Source organism: Pistacia vera, unplaced genomic scaffold, assembly GCF_008641045.1.
Source record: "Pistacia vera cultivar Batoury unplaced genomic scaffold, PisVer_v2 Contig284, whole genome shotgun sequence".
Taxonomy (NCBI): Eukaryota; Viridiplantae; Streptophyta; class Magnoliopsida; order Sapindales; family Anacardiaceae; genus Pistacia; species Pistacia vera.
The window spans coordinates 94,354-114,528 of NW_022196095.1; the positions used below are offsets into that span (position 1 = coordinate 94,354).

The 20,175-nt window shown below is 34.5% G+C and overlaps 2 protein-coding genes across 2 annotated transcripts; both read left to right on the forward strand.

Moving 5' to 3' along the window:
* The first annotated feature begins 9,157 nt into the window (after nt 1–9,157).
* LOC116134316 (probable glycerol-3-phosphate acyltransferase 8) lies at nt 9,158–12,377 on the forward strand. Its single transcript, XM_031420002.1, has 3 exons — nt 9,158–9,610; nt 9,923–10,235; nt 11,099–12,377. The coding sequence occupies exons 1-3, from the start codon at nt 9,303–9,305 to the stop codon at nt 11,975–11,977; spliced, it is 1,500 nt and encodes a 499-aa protein (XP_031275862.1). The 5' UTR covers nt 9,158–9,302; the 3' UTR covers nt 11,978–12,377.
* Nucleotides 12,378–13,524: 1,147 nt separating this feature from the next.
* Nucleotides 13,525–19,857, forward strand: LOC116134241 (ascorbate transporter, chloroplastic-like). Its single transcript, XM_031419912.1, has 11 exons — nt 13,525–13,758; nt 14,788–15,335; nt 15,621–15,728; nt 15,983–16,138; nt 16,586–16,801; nt 17,099–17,308; nt 17,809–17,946; nt 18,158–18,259; nt 18,934–18,999; nt 19,344–19,428; nt 19,511–19,857. The coding sequence occupies exons 1-11, from the start codon at nt 13,704–13,706 to the stop codon at nt 19,606–19,608; spliced, it is 1,782 nt and encodes a 593-aa protein (XP_031275772.1). The 5' UTR covers nt 13,525–13,703; the 3' UTR covers nt 19,609–19,857.
* Nucleotides 19,858–20,175: the final 318 nt, after the last annotated feature.

Consider the following 20,175-nt stretch of genomic DNA (forward strand, 5'->3'; position numbering starts at 1 on the left):
AGGTACTATGAATTACACAGTTTTAAATGACGTGAACAAATTCACACATAAATGATATTTTAATGATGTTATACTCATAAAAGTGAAAAATATCATTAAAAGAAGTGCATTGACCCCCACATATAATTTTTTTTTATTTTGTTGTTACGTTAATTTATAAGCATAGCGATGAGGAAGTATACATATTAAAAAAAGTATTTTTATCATGCATGAATTATGATTGTGATATAATATAATGTTTCATTTTAATATTTCGGGTACAGTAGTATTATCATTTTATTATGAATATTTGTCACATTTCAATATTTATAAATGAATTTAAGGTAAGCTATAAAAATGTCAGACGACCAGAAGGTCAAACTAGGCGATATAATAATATAATCGTTAAGTCGCTTAACTGTTCATTCTAATTTCTACCCTTTCGGAAAAAACCTATTCACGTAATTTCACCCTTCAACGCCCACATTTAAAACCTGGCGCTACCTCTTCATCATTCCATCCTCCCAGTTTCACCTCCACTCAGAAAGAGAGAGACAATAGAATTCATTATATGAAACTTAGCAAAGTCCGTTTTCATGCTTAAATCTGCCGCTATGATTATTGTTACCACTCTAGCTACTTTAGCTCAGGGGATAATTTCTGAGTTCGAGTTCAATGTTCTGCAATAGTTCTTCAAGTGTTTGGTGCCTCTCCTTAGGTATGTTGGTAAGTTGATTTTAATTTATATCGCCTTCGTACGTTGAGCGTCACGGATCGGGACTGGGTAATTGGGTCCAGGCGTTTTTTTTTTTTTTTATAACTACTTTAACGAGCTTGAAATGAGGTGCAGCTACACTCCTGAAGTACGAGTGTTGCCATTATTTCACATTGTAACACTAACAGACGTGCATTAATTGGATCCGATGTAGTAGCAAAAACCAAAGAAAATAAAAAATGTTCAATGGCGACATAAACTTTCAACTGTGTCAGATCGATACATGTAAATATGAGTTGTAGCTAGGCGGCCATCCATTAAAATCTGTTATCTGTATTCAAAGATATATAATATAAAGGCTACAGTGCTCTTTTTAATTTTTTTTGTTCCTTTGATTTTATATAGAGAATTTCTGGTCACATTATACACACACACAGTTTTCTTTCATTAAATCACCGACAGTTTTTTAAAATCAATTACATTAATATTAAATTCCTAATTGGTGTAACCTATATTATATTAAATTAATTATTTATGATATATTATATTTAATGGTTTAAAATGTATTATAGTAAAATCTTTTGATTGGCAAATTATATGATTAATTTAGTTCTTATATATAATTAAATTCATTTGTAAAATTTCTGAATATTCGTCTCTGTTATTAGTTTGGAAACATTTTTCTCAATGAATCGATAATCATCAATAACCTTTACAACTCTTATTCACAAAATCCTCCTGTCCTGGGTTCCACTTTTGCAAGCACCATAACTCCAATGCAAATTATTGGTGAGGTTGGTGAATGGTGAACGTTACATCCACCTAACCTAAAAGCTTCTATCAATTATTCAATGTTAGATATAATATATTCCCCATTTTAACTGTTAACAGATCTCGTTAGATCTAAAAATTCTCTCTTTCCCTGTGTAAAATTGCTGATTCACCAGTCACCATAATAAGATTATAAGGCTTATAGTCAGGTGATGCAGGTGATTGCAAGTATATAATAAAAGAGATCCTTGGTCTTAGGCCTATGATTTATTTCTTTGGAAGGTGTTGGCAGGAAAATTGTTGCTGGGAATTAAGGAGACGGCCAGCATCTAAACAATCTCGATCAAGCAGTGACAGTTGGGCCACTGACATTTAAAGTAACCGGCCTCAATCATTTTTTAACCAAAAATTGCAGCTTCTAATGAAAATTGATTACCTGCTGAGAATTGAGTGAGACTTGTACTTCAAAGGATAATGCCAGAGAATTCAAGGTGTAGCGAAACAGATATTTAAACAGATAAGGACGACTGATATCGCCTAAGACCATCTCCAACCGTTTTGCACCAAATTTGCAGTTAAAATACTATTATACCTCCGATCCATTATATCAAATATTACATAAAAAAAAATTTTTAAAATATATATTTTTTTTACTATAATAATCAACAATTAATCTATTTTACTTATTAATTATATATATATTAATTAAATATTAAGATAATATTTTTATTAATATTATTATTTTAAAAATTATACTAATTTAAAAATTAAGTATTTATTTAATCAAAAACATTAATTTAATATAGAAAAACATTACATCTAATATAAATGATACAAAACAAAAATAATAATATACACACAAAGGTAAAATTCCATATTGATAGTAATTTAATTTTCCCGAATTAGTGGTCTTCCTACAAATGATCAATTAATGCATTTCGAAGGCATGGTGAGCTTCTGTATCCTTGATTTGTTTATGTCGAGTAAGAAAATTTCGAAATCAGACTTTTCATCTACGACAATTTCAATTTCGGGAGTTGACGCTTCCATCTGATTCTCATCGATGCACAACATTACGATCATCCTTGATTATCAATGTTGTGCATAATAATACACTCAGTCATTATATCATGTAATACATTTTTATCCCAAAACATGTCGGTCCTGCCACAATTGCAAATCGCGATTGAGAACTCCAAACGCACGTTCCACATCTTTTCTACATCCCTCTTGTTTCATTGCAAATAATTTTTTTTGGGACCACGTGGATCGTGAATAGTTTGTACGAGAGTATACCACTCTGGGTATATTATATCATTATTAGAATTTATTATTAATAATAATAATCAAATTAAATTAAATACAATAACAATTTGCTGTGAACTTTCGTATAAAATTAATACTCAATTAACTTAAAACAAAAAAAAAAAAAAAGTAATGTACTATAGTAATTTTGCGCAGCACTGTAGCACCATACCAAATGGCGTGACGCTTAACGTTAGGTTAGATGCCTAATTTAAAAACAATACATGTAAATTCTCTTAAGATGAAAGAGTTGAGTGTCTGAAGGCGCTCAATAACAGTATTTTTTTTTTTTTTTTCATAAAAATATCATGAATTAGATCAAGCATAGTGGGATTTGATGAAAGAGGAAAGGAATTTAAGAAGATTGTATAAACAATTGGATTATGCAAAGTTATGGTGGTTGAAAATTTGAAGTTTTCAGTGATGATCATGATTGAAATGGGGCCAAACCAAACCAAGGTCCCATCATTACAAGTGAGTCGAGGAAAACATCAGGAGAGCACAACCTAACTTCAGTTGTTGCGGATGACAAGTAAACTCTTATCACGAAACAATGTTGTTTGAGGAAAATGGAGCTCACCTGGTATCGTAATTCCCTGCAACAATACCACTCACAGCTGATAATAAAATAAGAATAATATTGTACATACTAACGGATTTTACTAACCAGTATACTAACATTTGTTAAAATCACATATAGTATCCATACTATGCGTATGGTACCCGTACTATCCTTTAAGTTAGTACACTAGTTAGTAAAATTCGTTAGTACCCATAGCATTACCCTTTGTTAAACGAGAGAACTACCCCTTCTTATAAACCAATAGGTTTGAGTGTGCCTAGTCAGTGTAGGACTCCAACACTCTTTTTCACGGTCAAGCCCATATGTTGGGTCATATTTGTTAATGGAGGTAGTTGTTGGCTCAAAATCCTCACCCGCTGGTCAAACACTTAGCTCAACTGAACCTGGGCTCTAATATCATAATAGAATTTGAGGTGAGCCTAACTCCTCACCCAATAAGGTTGGAGTCCCACACCGACTAGGCACACTCAAGCATATTGGTTTATAAGAGGGGGTAATCCCCCCATTCAACAAGGCCTTAGTGGATGAGAAGTCAGATCCATATCAAATTCTATCATGGTATCAGAGCCTAGGTTTAGTTTAGTTGAGTACTTGACCAGCGGGTGAGGAGTTAGAGCTAGCAACTACCTCCATTGACAGACATGACCCAACATATGAGCTTGACCGTGAGGGGGAGTGCTAGAGTCCCACACCGATTAGGCACGCTCAAGCCTACTGATTTAAAAGAGGGGGTAATCATCCCATTCAATAAGGGCTTATTGGATAAGGAGTCAGGCCCAACTCAAATTGTATCATGGTATCAGAGCCCATGTTCAGTTAAGTTGAGTGCTTGACCAATAGGTGAGGAGTTAGAGCCGACAACTACCTCCAATAACAGTCATGACCCAACATATGAGCTTGACCGTGAGAGGGAGTGTTGGAATCCCACACCGACTAGGCATGCTCAAGCCTACTAGTTTATAAGAGGGGGTAATCCTTCCATTCAACAAGGCTTTTTTGGGTGAGGAGTGAGGCCCACCTTGATTACCCCCTCTTTTCACCTAGTAGGCTTAAGCGTGCCTAGTCGGTGTGAGTTCCAATATTCCTCCTCTGGGTCAAGCCCATATATTGGGTCATGCTTGTATTAGAGATAGTTATCGACTCTAACTTCTCATCTGTTTGTCAAACACTCAACTCAACTGAACTTTGGCTCTGATATCCTAATTATGTTTTGAACAATTTTTATTCTTAATACCATATTTATGTTTATGAATTTGTGCAAGAGTTTAAGTTTAATGTTTTATGAATGTTAGATTGATTCAATTACCTTGATGATGTTTCGAATAGAGAAGTTAGGGTCTTTTGCTTAATTCATATTCATAATTGTTTTATTGGAATAACATTGCACAGCGTATTAAAACTAGAAGTAATCGAATAGAGATTTTAGGATTAATTTGTGGTCCATCTAATTCATAACCGAATAAGGCGAATTAGTCATAAGAGATTGATGAATTTATGCTTATTAATTTCAGAGTAACCAAATATGGATCTGTATTAAGTTGAATGTTATACCTGAATAAAGATAATTGGCTTTAGAGGAATCCTACCAATTCATAGCACAAACGAGTATTAAGAGTAGTTGTCAAGCATAATTATGGGGAAATTTGTACCATAACTTCATTAATATTGTAAAGTTCTTCATATTATTTATTTGTTTAATTTAGTTATTTTTAATCCATTAGCTTTACAATCTAAAATTTTATTTTCTCAAATAACGTGTAAATATTTTTAGGTAATTACGAATATTTATTTTGATACTTAAACTCATTATTTTATTACTTGAACACGATTAATGCACTAATTAGAGTTGATTTAGTCACGTCACCTTTCTTAATCTGATCATTGGGAAGTCAACTAATGATATATTACCAAACTTTATCATTCCAGTCATGAAGTCCAACTAGCTAGTAGCTTGATCAGTTTAACCAAGACTGAGGTTTAAGTTTTTTCCTGAATAATTAAGTTCGTCCTACATGGGCAATAACAAGATGTCCTATATATGAATTCGATCCAAGCCTTCGAATGTACTTCATTATATGAAACTTAGGCAAAGTCCAGTTTCATGCTTAAAATCTGCCCGCTATGATTATTGGTTACTCAGGCAACTGATACCACCCTAGCTACTTCGGCTCGGGGGATAATTTCTCAATCGAGTTCGAGTTCAATGTTCTGCAATAGTTCAAGTGTTTGGTGCCTCTCCTTAGGTAGTGTTGGTAAGTTGATTTTAATTTCTATCGCCTTCGTACGTTGAGCGTCATGGATCAGGAACTGGGTAATTGGGTCAAGGCGATTTTTTTTTTTTTCTTTTATAACTACTTTAACGAATTTGAAATGAGGTTGCAGCTACACACCTGAAGTATGAGTGTTGCCGTGATTTCACATTGTAACAACTAACAGACGGCATTAATTGGATCCGATGTAGTAGCAAAAACCAAAAAGAAAATAAAAAATGTTCAATGGCGACATAAACTTTCAACTGTGTCAGATCGATACATGTAAATATGAGTTGTAGGCTTGTAGCTAGGCAGCCATCCATTAAAATCTGCTATCTGTATTCAATGAATATATAATAGTAGAAGGCTACAGTGCTCTTTTTAATTTTTTTGTTCCTTGTGATTTTATATATAGAGAATTTCTGGTCACATTATACACACACACAGTTTTCTTTCAATTAAATCACCGACAGTTTTTTAAAATCAATTACATCAATATTATAATTCCTAATTGGTGTTAACCTATATTATATTAAATTATTTTATTTATGCTATTATTATATTTAATGGTTTAAAAGTATTTATAGTAAAAATCTTTTGATTGGCAAATTATATGATTAATTTAGTTCTTATATATAATTAAATTCATTTGATAAAATTTCTGAATATTCGTCTCTGTTATTAGTTTGGGAAACATTTTTCTCAATGAACCGATAATGATCAATAACCTTTACAACTCTTATTCACAAAATACTCGTAGTCCTGGGCTCCCTTGCAAGCATCATAACTCCAATGCAAATTATTGGTGAGGTTGGTGAATGGTGAACGTTACATCCACCTAACCTAAAAGCTTCTATCAATTATTCAATGTGTAGATAGATATATATTCCCCATTTTAACTGTTAACAGATCTCGTTAGATCTAAAAATTCTCTCTTTTCCCTGTGTAAAATTGCTGGATTCACCAGTCACCATATATAAGATTATAAGGCTTATAGTCAAGGTGATGCAGGTGAGATGGCAAGTAATATAAGATAAAAGAGATCCTTTGGTCTTAGGCCTATGATAATTAATTCTTTGGAAGGTGTTGGCAGGAAAATTGGTTGCTGGGAATTAAGAGACGGCCAGCATCTAAACAATCTCGATCAAGCAGTGACAGTTGGGCCACTGACATTTAAAGTAACCGGCCTCAATCAATTTTTTAACCAAAAATTGCAGCTTCTAATGAAAATTGATTACCTGACTGAGAATTGAGTGAGACTTGTACTTCAAAGGATAATGCCAGAGAATTCAAGGTGTAGCGAAACAGATATTTAAACAGATAAGGACGACTGATATCGCCTAAGACCATCTCCAACCGTTTTGCACCAAATTTGCAGTGTAAAATACTATTATACCTCCGATCCATTATATCAAATATTACATAAAAAAAAAAATTTTAAAATATATATTTTTTTTACTATAATAATCAACAATTAATCTATTTTACTTATTAATTATATATATATTAATTAAATATTAAGAATAATATTTTTATTAAATAATTATTATTTTAAAAATTATACTAATTTAATAAAATTAAGTATTTATTTAATCAAATAAACATTATATTTAATATAGAAAAACATTACATCTAATATAAAATGATACAAAAAAAAAATAATAATAATAACAACACAAAGGTAAAATTCCATATTGATAGTAATTTAATTTTCCGAATTAGTATGTTCTTCCTACAAATGATCAATTAATGCATTTCGAAGAGCATGGTGAGCTTCTGTATCCTTGATTTGTTTATGTCGAGTAAGAAAATTTCGAAATCAGACATTTTCATCTACGACAATTTCAATTTCGGGAGTTGACGCTTCCATCTGATTCTCAATCGATGCACAACATTACGATCATCCTTGATTATCATGTTGTGCATAATAATACACGCAGTCATTATATCATGTAATACATTTTTATCCCAAAAACATGTCGGTCCTGCCACAATTGCAAATCGCGATTGGAGAACTCCAAACGCACGTTCCACATCTTTTCTACATCCCTCTTGTTTCATTGCAAATAATTTTTTTTGGGACCACGTGGATCGTGAATAGTTTGTACGAGAGTATACCACTCTGGGTATATTATATCATTATTATGAATTTATTATTAATAATAATAATCAAATTAAATTAAATACAAATAAACAAATTTGCTGTGAACTTTCGTATAAAATTTAATACTCAAATTAACTTAACAAAAAAAAAAAAAAAAAGTAATGTACTATAGTAATTTTGCGCAGCACTGTAGCACCATACCAAAATGGCGTGACGCTTAACGTTAGGTTGGAGATGCCTAATTTAAAAAAAAAAAAAAAAAATCAAGAGTTCACATCCATAATTAATCTGGTTTTCATATATTAGTTATCATTTTCAATATATACAACATAAAAAATTTCTCACTAAATTCTTATGTCAGAAGAGGTATGAACAAGTATCTCAACTACGTCGACTGTGGTAAATTATAGTCCTGAGATTAGGAATATTTAGCTAGCCAAACCCATACTGGAATGCAAGAATCCCACACGTAACCACGCGTCAACAATTGGCAGGAAATAGACCCTAAACCAAGAAAATAAGGCCACCAATAAAAGCAGACAACCCATCAATCTGAAGCTCTTCAAGACTTCAACTACTCCAACTAACCAAAACATTTTATTATTAAAAAAATGTTATTACGCCGATCGTCTATCCAGTACTCATCACCCAAAGGCCAAAACAACAAAAATGTTCTTAGGCTTCGTGCATTTAAGACATATATAATTACGGATCTTTTCTTGTATTGACGATACACTACACCACTCCAGAGAACGAAAATGGACATTTCAGTGTGAAAAAGAAAATAATTATGTGATTAAGATCTTAACGGTCTAGATTTATTTCTAAGAGAGTTAAGTCAAAGTTTCGCAGCAGAAGTAAATGCACGAACTGTCATCACCGACGTACAGTCATTCATGCCATGCCACCGGCTAAGAGATCGCCCCATTATCACAATCAAACTCATTAACCTGTAATGTCATGTTATAGGTACTATGAATTACACAGTTTTAAATGACGTGAACAAATTCACACATAAATGATATTTTAATGATGTTATACTCATAAAAGTGAAAAATATCATTAAAAAAAATGCATTGACCCCCACATATAATTTTTTTTTATTTTGTTGTTACGTTAATTTATAAGCATAGCGATGAGGAAGTATACATATTAAAAAAAGTATTTTTATCATGCATGAATTATGATTGTGATATAATATAATGTTTCATTTTAATATTTCGGGTACAGTAGTATTATCATTTTATTATGAATATTTGTCACATTTCAATATTTATAAATGAATTTAAGGTAAGCTATAAAAATGTCAGACGACCAGAAGGTCAAACTAGGCGATATAATAATATAATCGTTAAGTCGCTTAACTGTTCATTCTAATTTCTACCCTTTCGGAAAAAACCTATTCACGTAATTTCACCCTTCAACGCCCACATTTAAAACCTGGCGCTACCTCTTCATCATTCCATCCTCCCAGTTTCACCTCCACTCAGAAAGAGAGAGACAATAGAAAGAAACAAATTTCTAGAGAAAAAGGCTTACAGAAGTTTCTGCAAAGAGAGATACAACCGTTACATATCTTATTGGGCCGGAAAAATGTCTGCTAAACAGACCCGAAAGTTTCCCTCGATTACGGAATGTAGAGGCTCAACTTACGGCTCAATTGCTGCCGATCTTGATGGCACACTACTAGTTTCTAGAAGCTCCTTCCCTTACTTTATGCTGGTGGCCATGGAAGCCGGTAGTCTACTTCGCGGTCTCGTCCTTCTTCTCTCTCTCCCTATCGTCATTGTTGCTTACCTCTTCATATCAGAAGCTATTGGTATTCAAATCCTCATTTTCATTTCATTCGCTGGCCTCAAGATCCGAGATATTGAACTAGCTTCTCGTGCTGTCTTGCCAAGGTAAGATAAAAGGAACCAAATACCAATGAATGAATCAATAGTAATACTAGTATAATCTTTCGTGACTTCGATAAATAAACCCTAGCCAGTTAACCTAAGTGGCTTTATTAGTTTAATCACCATAGTTACCAGCTTAGTGTTTTAATTGATTTGTCCTTATATACATGGCTTATTCCCCTTGATCTGCAGATGTTTGATTGGAGGGAAAACTTTCCAGTCAACTTCATAGTTTAGGAGATCGATGCTAGGAGAAAAAACTTTGAGTATTATTAGATTAATTCTATGCTAAGTTATTTATATGTATTTTGATAGGTTTTATGCAGCTGATGTGAGACAGGAGAGTTATGAAGTTTTTGACAAGTGCAAGAGGAAGGTGGTGGTGACGGCGAATCCAACTCTGATGGTGGAGCCTTTTGTGAAGGATTTCCTTGGTGGTGACAAGGTTTTGGGCACGGAGATCGAAGTGAACCCGAAGACCAAGAGAGCCACCGGGTTTGTGAAGAAGCCCGGGGTTTTGGTTGGGAAATGGAAGAGGTTAGCCATTTTGAAGGAGTTTGGGGAGGAAGCCCCGGATCTTGGAATTGGTGACCGAGAGTCGGATCATGATTTCATGGCGATTTGCAAGGTTTGTGTTTTACTACATTTCTTTTCCAAATTATTTCTGTTGATAATACGTTTTAAGCGGTAAGGACTAAGGAACTCTATATAATAGGTTTAATTAATATTAAAACATGTTCCATAAGAAGAGTTGTTTCACAAAAATTTAAGATAATGTCTAAAAATATTTTCAATATATAATCTATATGATCTAAATTTCTCTTTGAGGTTTTTCTAACTCTGGTTGTTGAGAGTTAAACGTATTAATGTCATGATATATATCTTATCTTATTATATTATCTTTCTTGCGTATCTTTATTACCATTAATTGTTTAATTTGTTGATGGCCACGTAAAACGAAAAACAGTGAATCTATGAACTAATTGTTGACTTAAGAAGAGAGAAGCAGCATAGACCAGAGGTCATTGATATGTGGTAGGTTAAAGCTTTTAACCCAACAGGACCCACTGACCCACAGTCTTAAGTCTTAACTATCCTCAACTGCCTGTGTAAAGATTAGGTGGTCCATTCAAAGACTTTTATTGTTGAGCTACGGTGCACTGGTAACCAGCTGCCAGCCTCTCGCTTCTCAAATTACGGCTGCAAGTTGTCATCACCACAATTTCCATTCAAAATTTTTTCCTTTTTCATAAACATGGATAACCGATAATCAAGTACTTTTTAAACAAACATTTGGAATTATGATTGCATTGGTATGAAACGTTACTGATTATTTGGTTAATTTGGTCATTTTGTGGCTATCATCGTGGGTGATTTCTCCTGTGCAGATGTGGTAGAAAAAACGTGGTTTTTTTTTATTTTCTTCTTCGTACTCTTAGTTATTTAAGTTAGATTAATGTGATAAATTTATTGATACTATGTGGTAAACAGGAGGGCTTCATGGTGCATCCTAGGAAATCAACAAAACCTGTAGCACTAGATCGACTTAAAAGCCGAATCATCTTCCATGATGGTCGTTTAGTTCAGCGGCTGACCCCATTGAATGCTTTGATCACCTATATTTGGCTGCCCTTTGGGTTTATCCTCAGCATCATTCGTGTATACTTTAATCTTCCTCTTCCTGAGCGTATCGTACGGTACACATACGAAATGCTTGGTATCCATCTCGTGATTCGCGGAAATCCACCTCCTGCACCATCTTCTGGGTCCCCTGGCAACCTCTACGTGTGTAATCACCGCACAGCCCTTGATCCAATCATAATTGCCATTGCACTTGGACGCAAAGTTTCGTGTGTTACATATAGCGTGAGTCGCCTCTCAAGATTTCTGTCACCGATCCCAGCCATTGCTTTGACACGTGATCGCGCAGCTGACGCAGCTCGTATATCAGAACTTCTTCAAAAGGGTGATCTAGTGGTTTGTCCAGAAGGGACTACTTGTCGTGAAAACTTCTTGCTGCGATTCAGTGCTTTGTTCGCAGAAATGAGCGATAGAATTGTACCAGTGGCAATGAATTGTAAGCAAAGTATGTTTTATGGGACGACCGTACGTGGGGTTAAATTTTGGGACCCTTATTTCTTTTTCATGAATCCTAGGCCCACATATGAGGTGACATTCCTTGATCGTTTGCCAGTAGAGATGACGTGTAAGGCTGGAGGGAAATCATCAATTGAGGTGGCGAATTACGTGCAGAAGGTGTTGGGTGATGTTCTGGGATTAGAACGCACTTCATTAACTAGGAAGGACAAGTATTTGTTGCTGGGAGGGAATGATGGCAAGGTGGAGTCGATGTACAACGCCAAAAAGTAAGAAGGTATTGCGAACAATTTAATTGTCTTTTTCAAGTCATTGTTGGAGGGACAAATTAATACAGTGAACTGGTTTTCCAAATTGTTTTCAAAGGGTTTATAATGATTTGTTTAAACTGTAGAATTTTCGGGCTTTTATGATCTTGTATTTCTTAAGTATGTGGAAATTTTCTTGTTACTTGGACAAATTGAAGTAGCAGCATTCGTTTGCACTACGAGATTAACTATACGGTTTTTAGAGTTCAGAACTCAGAAGTAAAATAGGGGCATGTAGTATGTTACTTTAGGCATATGCATGATGCAGGAACTAATAGTCTCAGCAACTATTTTTAATTTGGAAGACTTTTATGTATTTGGCAGTATTTGAGTTTGGAATCAGAAAGTTCTTATTATTGATCACACTTCTAAATACTTGCAATTAAAGTTATCTTTCTCAATCCCAAGGCATTAGTTTGTTTCTTTTTTTAGTTCTGGGATCAAACCTTGGGGTCATCTACTACAATAATATTGTGATTTACCTAATCATTTAGATTTGTAGATTGTTTTATGGATCTCGTGAACTAGTTGAGGTGTACGTAAGCTGGTTCAGACATCCCGGTTATAAAAAAAAAAAAAAAATTATCTTTATCATTCAAGAGAGTTCCAATTTGCAATCAAAAATTTAATTAATGGTGTACATCACAATAGTTTAAATTCGTAAAATATTAAGATGATATGCTATTTGTACATAGGTCATTATATGTATAACAAGTTATTTTATTTAATAATTACTGATCACGTTTAAATGTAAAATAAAGAAAACTATCATTTTTATGGAAGACTATGTTGTGCTTCTAACAGTGTTGTAAAAATTTCAAATGATGGACTTTACCATCAATATCGGCTTTCGTAGTTACGGGAGCTTCGTAGATATATTTCATTCGTTTTTATGTGAAAGTGAGATTTATTTTATAAGAATAATACTATATTTTCTAAAATTGTATTATAAATTTACATTTTAAATAGTTTCAATCTAAGATATTTTGTGATAAAAAAAAAAAAAAAATCTAAGAGAAACGAAATGTATCATCTCTAAGAATTTTTCCACCTATAAATATGGCACACTGTTTAAGAAATTATGAGTTGTAAATTTACCGGATAGAATTCTGGCGTAACCCAACTCTGAGGTGTCACGATGCGAATATTCCACGCAGGCAATATAACCAAAGACCAAAAATAATCAAAATTCTGGTTCTATTATCCCTTTTTGGGCCCTTTTCAGGTGGGTCTTTGTCTGAATACAACTTTTGCGATGATGAAAGCCTCCTCGGTAAGCACGGCTCAGATTGCCTCAACTTTATTCTCCAAACTACCCATCTCTGACTCATCATTTTACCATTGCCTCGCACTAAAATAAACGTTATTTCTCTTTGCATGGAGGGGTATTTGTATAAATTTGTCCGTTACTTCCTTCACAAAGATGATGATGCCACGTGTCGTCCTCTCCACCCTCTTTTACTTGGAATATTATAAACCACTGAGATACTTCCCGCTTTTTAAAATCTCCTTGGGGAAAAAAAAAAAAAAAGAACCACTCCGTTTATCCTCTCTCTGAGCTAAGAGACCAGAGCTGCACATAGACGGGAGCTTAAAAACAGTGACGTCTACTAGAATCTCCCTTTAGTTGTTGAATTCTGTAATGTTATAGATTAGCTCTCAGCTTAGTCTTCAAAACTTGTATTAAACCAATGGCTATCGGCAGTTTCATTTCTAGCCGGGATTTCGGTTCTTTTATCGGTTCAGGTATGAACTTCAATATGTGGTTTAGATTAATTTTCACTGACATAAAAAAAAAAAAAATAGCTCCGTTGTTGTATACGTGTCTTTCACTGTAATTTTTTTTTCTGCTTCGGATATGGAGCTCAACGGCTGCATTTCGATAATTTTATATTCTTCTTGGAGGATTTATCTCAATTTTTTATGTAATGGACGGTGGCATTTTGTTTTGATAATTCTATATCTTTTATTGAATTGAATTTTATTTTAAAGTAGATGGGAGAAGTGTTGGATTATCTGGAATTATTATGTTGTTTACAAATATATAAAATTTTGCTAACAGTTAACTGGATACCATTTATTGTTGTTATTAATAGTTTCTTCTACTCTATGCAATTTCATCTCCTTCAATTCATTGACCGGAGAAGATGTATCTCGGCATCCAGCGAGTAATTGATAGTTTCAAATTGGGACTGAGACTTTTTATCTATAGGTGGCTGTTCTTTTAATCTGATTGTAGCAACTTTTGCTTAATCGGAACAGAGCTAATGCTGCATGCAGTTATTTTGATAGTTTATTAACTATTGTTTAGACTCCGATAAATTTGAGGTTTGTCTAGAACAAAAAGGTTCTTGATTATTTTCTGAGGAGAAACTTTGGAAAGTCCGCCTAGTCGGTAACGCCCATAACTCTGTGTGAAACGTGTCCATTAAAGTATGTAAGCTTTATGAGAAGTGGCACGACATTTTCAATAAATAAATGTAAAATTTGGGATAAAGAAACAGAGTAAGCAATCTGTATATTGCTGATTTGTCTCTCTACAACTATTATAATATTATTACCTCTGTAACTGCTAATATCATTTGTTAATATTTTAGAAAGGTCTTAAAGCTGCTGCACTTAAATTTATGATGATTGTTTTGTAGTTTATGGTCAAGACTTTTTTAGAGGGTGAGGATCTATGTTACATTTGGACTGGTCATTCGGAAAGTTTGTGTGATTGAGTGTTACGTGGTTTTGGTGAACCTCTCTAAAGTGCTTCTTGATGTTGGGCAGGGAAAATATGTGAAAAGGATCAAACTATTTCACATCTCAGGAGAGAACGAGCAGGCGTTGCTGTGGCCCGGAATGTACAAGGAAGCATGTTCTACCAAAAGTTGCGTAGTCAAATGGCCAATGGCTTAATATCTGGATACACACATTGTCACCTCTGGAAGGGACATCCTTTGTCCATAAGATGTAATGAAAAGTTTCACAGAATTTATCTTCGACAAAGATGTAGTGTAAGATGTGAATGTCATCTTTCCTCAGAACATTCACTTGGTAGTTGGCTTCAACCAAGAGCAGTAGATAGGATTGAAACTGGCCATTGGAAATCCTTGCAATCCAAGCATGCTAAGGTGAACAGAATTCGTGCTTTCTACAAATCTGAGGAGTATGACAAAACAGAAGCAAAGGTGGACTCTTTGACATCAGCAGAAGTGCAAGGCGTTCTACTGGAAGGAAATGTGCATGAAACATCTTCTTGGTTGGAACAATTTCCTAAACGCTGGGTGATTGTACTGCTCTGTTTTATGGCATTTCTATTGTGCAACATGGATCGTGTGAGTATTTTGTTTTTCTCTAATTGTGTATTTACTGAGACATTTCTTGTTCAAAGTTTTCTTTATTCAACAAAATTCCTTGACATGTCAAATTTAATTATTTTCAAGTTGGTGTTAGGTGCCTTCTCTAGCTATATCTAACAACCAATGTCATATTGAATTGGCAACTGAATGTTTCATTTTGATAAACATGAGAATTGAACACTTCCAACAAGTTTGTTGAACCCAGCTGTTTATTTTATGTCTTGTTCTTTACAAGTGGGCTAATTCAAATGTTTTATGTAGGTGAACATGAGCATTGCAATACTTCCCATGTCACAAGAATTCAACTGGAACAGTGCAACAGTGGGTTTAATTCAGTCCTCCTTTTTCTGGGGCTATCTACTCACTCAGGTGCAGTTCAAATTACCTTGTATACCTTAGAGATACACAAAATCGGATTTAAGAATTTATAGTTAATCCCTCTATAAAAGCACCAGCAAGCAGCTGAGTACTTTCTATGATTGACTTGTTTTGTCCTGAAGGATGTACTTTAATCTTTATGACTTGGCACTGCAAAAGTTCTGTATCAACCAATTAATGATCTTTGAATATCCTCCTGCAATCTTTTAATTTAACAAAACTTTTCTTACTTTTGTGGCACGTAGATTGTTGGAGGCATATGGGCAGATAAAATTGGTGGCAAGCTAGTATTGGGTTTTGGAGTGGTCTGGTGGTCAATAGCAACTGTTTTGACACCTATTGCTGCAAAAATCGGACTTCCTTTTTTGCTTATCATGCGTGCTTTTATGGGGATTGGAGAGGTTGGCATCTTCTTATTCTTTGACTTTGTTATTCTTTACTAGTCCATAGTGAATAAGTTTATCATTTGCTTGTTGAAGTTCCTTCTCTTGTTCTGAATCATTTGCTTAAATGGTAGGAAGGATAGGTACAACTTAACGGTTAGAAGATGAGGAGGACAGATGAAATAAATTGACCTTATGAATATTAGAAAAATTAAAATTTCAATGTCTAGTCTTGGTGGTTAGACTTTGATGCTACAATTGTTACAACTTTTTATTTGGCATGTGGTCTTTGTGGCTCATAGTGTCTTACTTTGTATTTAACTGTTTTGAAATTATAAAATGACGTAAATATACACCATTATATACTTTGAATGATGTAGTATCAGTGCTTCCTGCTTCCTAGATGTAGGATTTGACCTTTAATAACGGACCAAAGTGTTCTTATTGGTGAGAATCTCTTTACAGGGTGTTGCTATGCCTGCAATGAATAACATATTATCTAGGTGGATTCCAGTGTCGGAGAGAAGCAGATCGCTTGCCCTAGTGTATAGCGGAATGTATCTTGGTTCTGTTACTGGGTTGGCCATCTCTCCTATTCTAATCCACAAATTTGGGTGGCCGTCTGTCTTCTATTCATTTGGCTCCCTGGGAAGCATCTGGTTTGCATTGTGGCTGAAAAAAGTAAGTAGATGATTCTCCTAATTGTTCTGCTGATGATACATCTAATTCACCTATCTCAAGAAAGCAATTTTCATTTTTACGTGTTAGGTTGCAATATCTAGTGGTACTGTTTTGACAATATGTTGAATTATTAAAATAAAAACAAACCGAGCCTACTTTTTTTCTCATGCAGTAACTGTGTAATGGCTGGACACCAGAAATTGTTGCTTCCCTTAGATTAGACAATATTTGAATGGTAGTCATTTGTTAAATGTAAATCTGAAGTAACATTTTCCTTATTTATTGTTTTCTTCCCAGGCGTACAGCTCTCCTAAAGAAGACCCAGAACTTAGAGCTGAAGAAAAGAAATTTATATTGGGTGGCAACGTGTCAAAGGAACCTGTTTCAGTGATTCCCTGGAAATTAATATTATCAAAAGCACCTGTCTGGGCTCTCATAATTTCTCACTTCTGCCACAATTGGGGCACGTTTATACTGTTGACATGGATGCCTACATACTATAATCAGGTATCTTCATTATGAGATTAGTAATATTAGTTTCTGTATGTGATTTAAGTTACCTGACAGTGGGGATGCAAATGTTAGATGTGACAATGAACCTTTTTGCTTTATAGTAGTGTTTTATCCAAGTTTTCTTGGACATTGCTTATCCTTTAGTTTTAGAAACCTCTTGAAATTCTGAGTTTTCAGTGGCCACGGTCCAGGTACAAAATTCTCTTCAGCTCTCTCCCTTTTTACTTTTGGTGTAGGGTCATCTCTGTTAGAACCATGTTTCATGGCCAGTTTCTCACCAGTGCTCTCGCCAGCATACACTTCCCATATTATTATACTTAGCTATGCAGGTCATAAACCTTATAAAGTGATCTGGTTGGTAGACATAAATTAGTGTCTTTCTTTCTTTCATTTCATGGTTTTTCTAAGCAATGCAGTTGATTGGGCCAAGGGCTTTATAATGACATAATTATAATGATCATAACGAAGCTTATAAAACTATTTTGTTTTCTCAGGTCTTGAAGTTCAACCTCACTGAATCCGGACTCCTCTGTGTCTTGCCCTGGTTGACAATGGCAGCTTTTGCAAATCTTGGAGGCTGGATTGCGGACACACTTGTGAGCAAAGGTTTTTCCATAACTGCAGTTCGTAAGGTAAGACATTAACACTGTGGTTGATTCTTACGGTAATTTCTTAGGAACATTTGCAGCTGAATATGGATGTTATCACATATCATTCTAATTTATATAGATCTTATCCATATGGATAGTGCCACAAGGGTACAACCAAGCAACCATACCGTGGTTTATAAATGGTATTCAACCAATTGGAAATAATTTTTTTCCATCCTTTTCAATTTTGCAGATCATGCAATCAATTGGGTTTCTGGGCCCAGCTTTCTTTCTCACACAGCTGAGCAAAGTCAGGACTCCTGCAATGGCAGTGCTATGCATGGCATGCAGTCAGGTTTGATCTCTTTTTATGTCAGTTTCACCTAAGTCGATTTATTTAATCATCTTCAATTATATGTTATTAAAGCTCTGCTGTCAGTTGCTAAGTATTGTGTACATCACACTAGAAGTAAGATGTGTAGAAAATATTGATTTTTACAGTGAAATCCTCAACAATTGGCAGTTATAATTGTACCGAAAATTATAGATACTGAAAGCTAATAACATTGTCACCATCTGGGGCAGCTCCTTCAGATATTTAGGTTTAAATAATATAAGTGCAGTGAGCATAGTCCAAATAATGTTTGTCTGTCAGAAACAAACTAGAAGAAGCTACTTGTTACCTGCTCAACAATTCAACAGATTGATCTTAAAAGGCCATAAAAGCAGTATCTGGCATGGGAAGGAAAAGGAGGCATACTGTTCCACTTCACTGAACAAGAGCCAATGCAACTAACTATTTTATAAAAAGGGGATATAACTCATCTTTAATGAAAATCAGAAGTTGCTGTTTATATTATAGTTTTTCTGTTATGATGACCATACCCTTCCTATGCTGTATTTAAATAGTCACAGTAATCATATACAATCAATGCACACAAGATAGTGTATGCTGATTTAGTGTAGTTTAGATACAACTGTCTATCTTGTTATAAACCTGATGAATTATTCATACCTTCTTGTTTACAGGGCTCAGATGCATTCTCACAATCTGGTCTTTATTCCAATCACCAAGACATTGGGCCACGCTATGCTGTGAGTTATTGCTATCTTCCATAGTTCAACATAACTATAGATTTCAAGGACTAAAGGATATGGCGCTTGCAATTGTCCAACTCTGAAATGATTTTGCCCATAACACATTAATGAATATTTAGAAACTATTAGACAACACATATCCGTATATTTTTAAGCTCATTGGTTAACTGCTACTTTTAGTTCCACAATAGTAAACAGAGATTTTGTACTTGGAATTCAAACCCAGTTGAGGAGTTATTAGTTTAATTATGTGTGATCTTCCAGCAGAGAACTGATTTTCATTGTTTTGTTTAAATAATTTGCTTGATTAACTTAAAATCTCTTTCTTGTATCAATGACAGGGAGTTCTGTTAGGGCTATCAAACACAGCAGGAGTGCTAGCGGGTGTTTTTGGTACCGCTGCAACTGGTTACATACTCCAAAGAGGTATAGCAGTCCTAGTCTATTGTGGACATTTTAATTTTTTATTTATTGTCTATCTTTCATCTCTGGGGCTCTATCTTTGCAGGTACTTGGGATGACGTATTCAAGGTAGCTGTTGCATTATACCTCATCGGCACATTAGTTTGGAACTTATTTGCAACTGGAGAGAAAATTCTGGATTAGACAAAGTAGTGCAAGAATGAGAGGAAGATGGAGGGTATAAATTAATAACTGAAGAAAAAGGAGCCAAGTTATAAAGAAATGACAGGAAAATCATAAGGCTTGAGATATCTATACACACATGCTGGGGTGAAAATTGAAACCCTCATGAAGAAGTCTTAAAGATGCTATTATGATTTATGAAAGTTTTTCGTCAACTTTTGAGGCCCTTGAATTGACTTCTGACAACTTTTGAGTTGACTTGAGACCTTAATACAGTCAATGCTACAACTTTTTATTTGGCATGTGGTCTTTGTGGCTCATAGTGTCTTACTTTGTATTTAATGTTTTGAAATTATAAAATGACGTAAATATACACCATTATATACTTTGAATGATGTAGTATCAGTGCTTCCCGTTCCTAGATGTAGGATTTGACCTTTAATAAGGACCAAAGTGTTTTATTGGTGAGAATTCTTTACAGGGTGTTGCTATGCCTGCAATGAATAACATATTACTAGTGGATTCCAGTGGCGGAGAGAAGCAGACGCTGCCCTAGTGTATAGCGGAAGTATCTTGTTCTGTTACTGG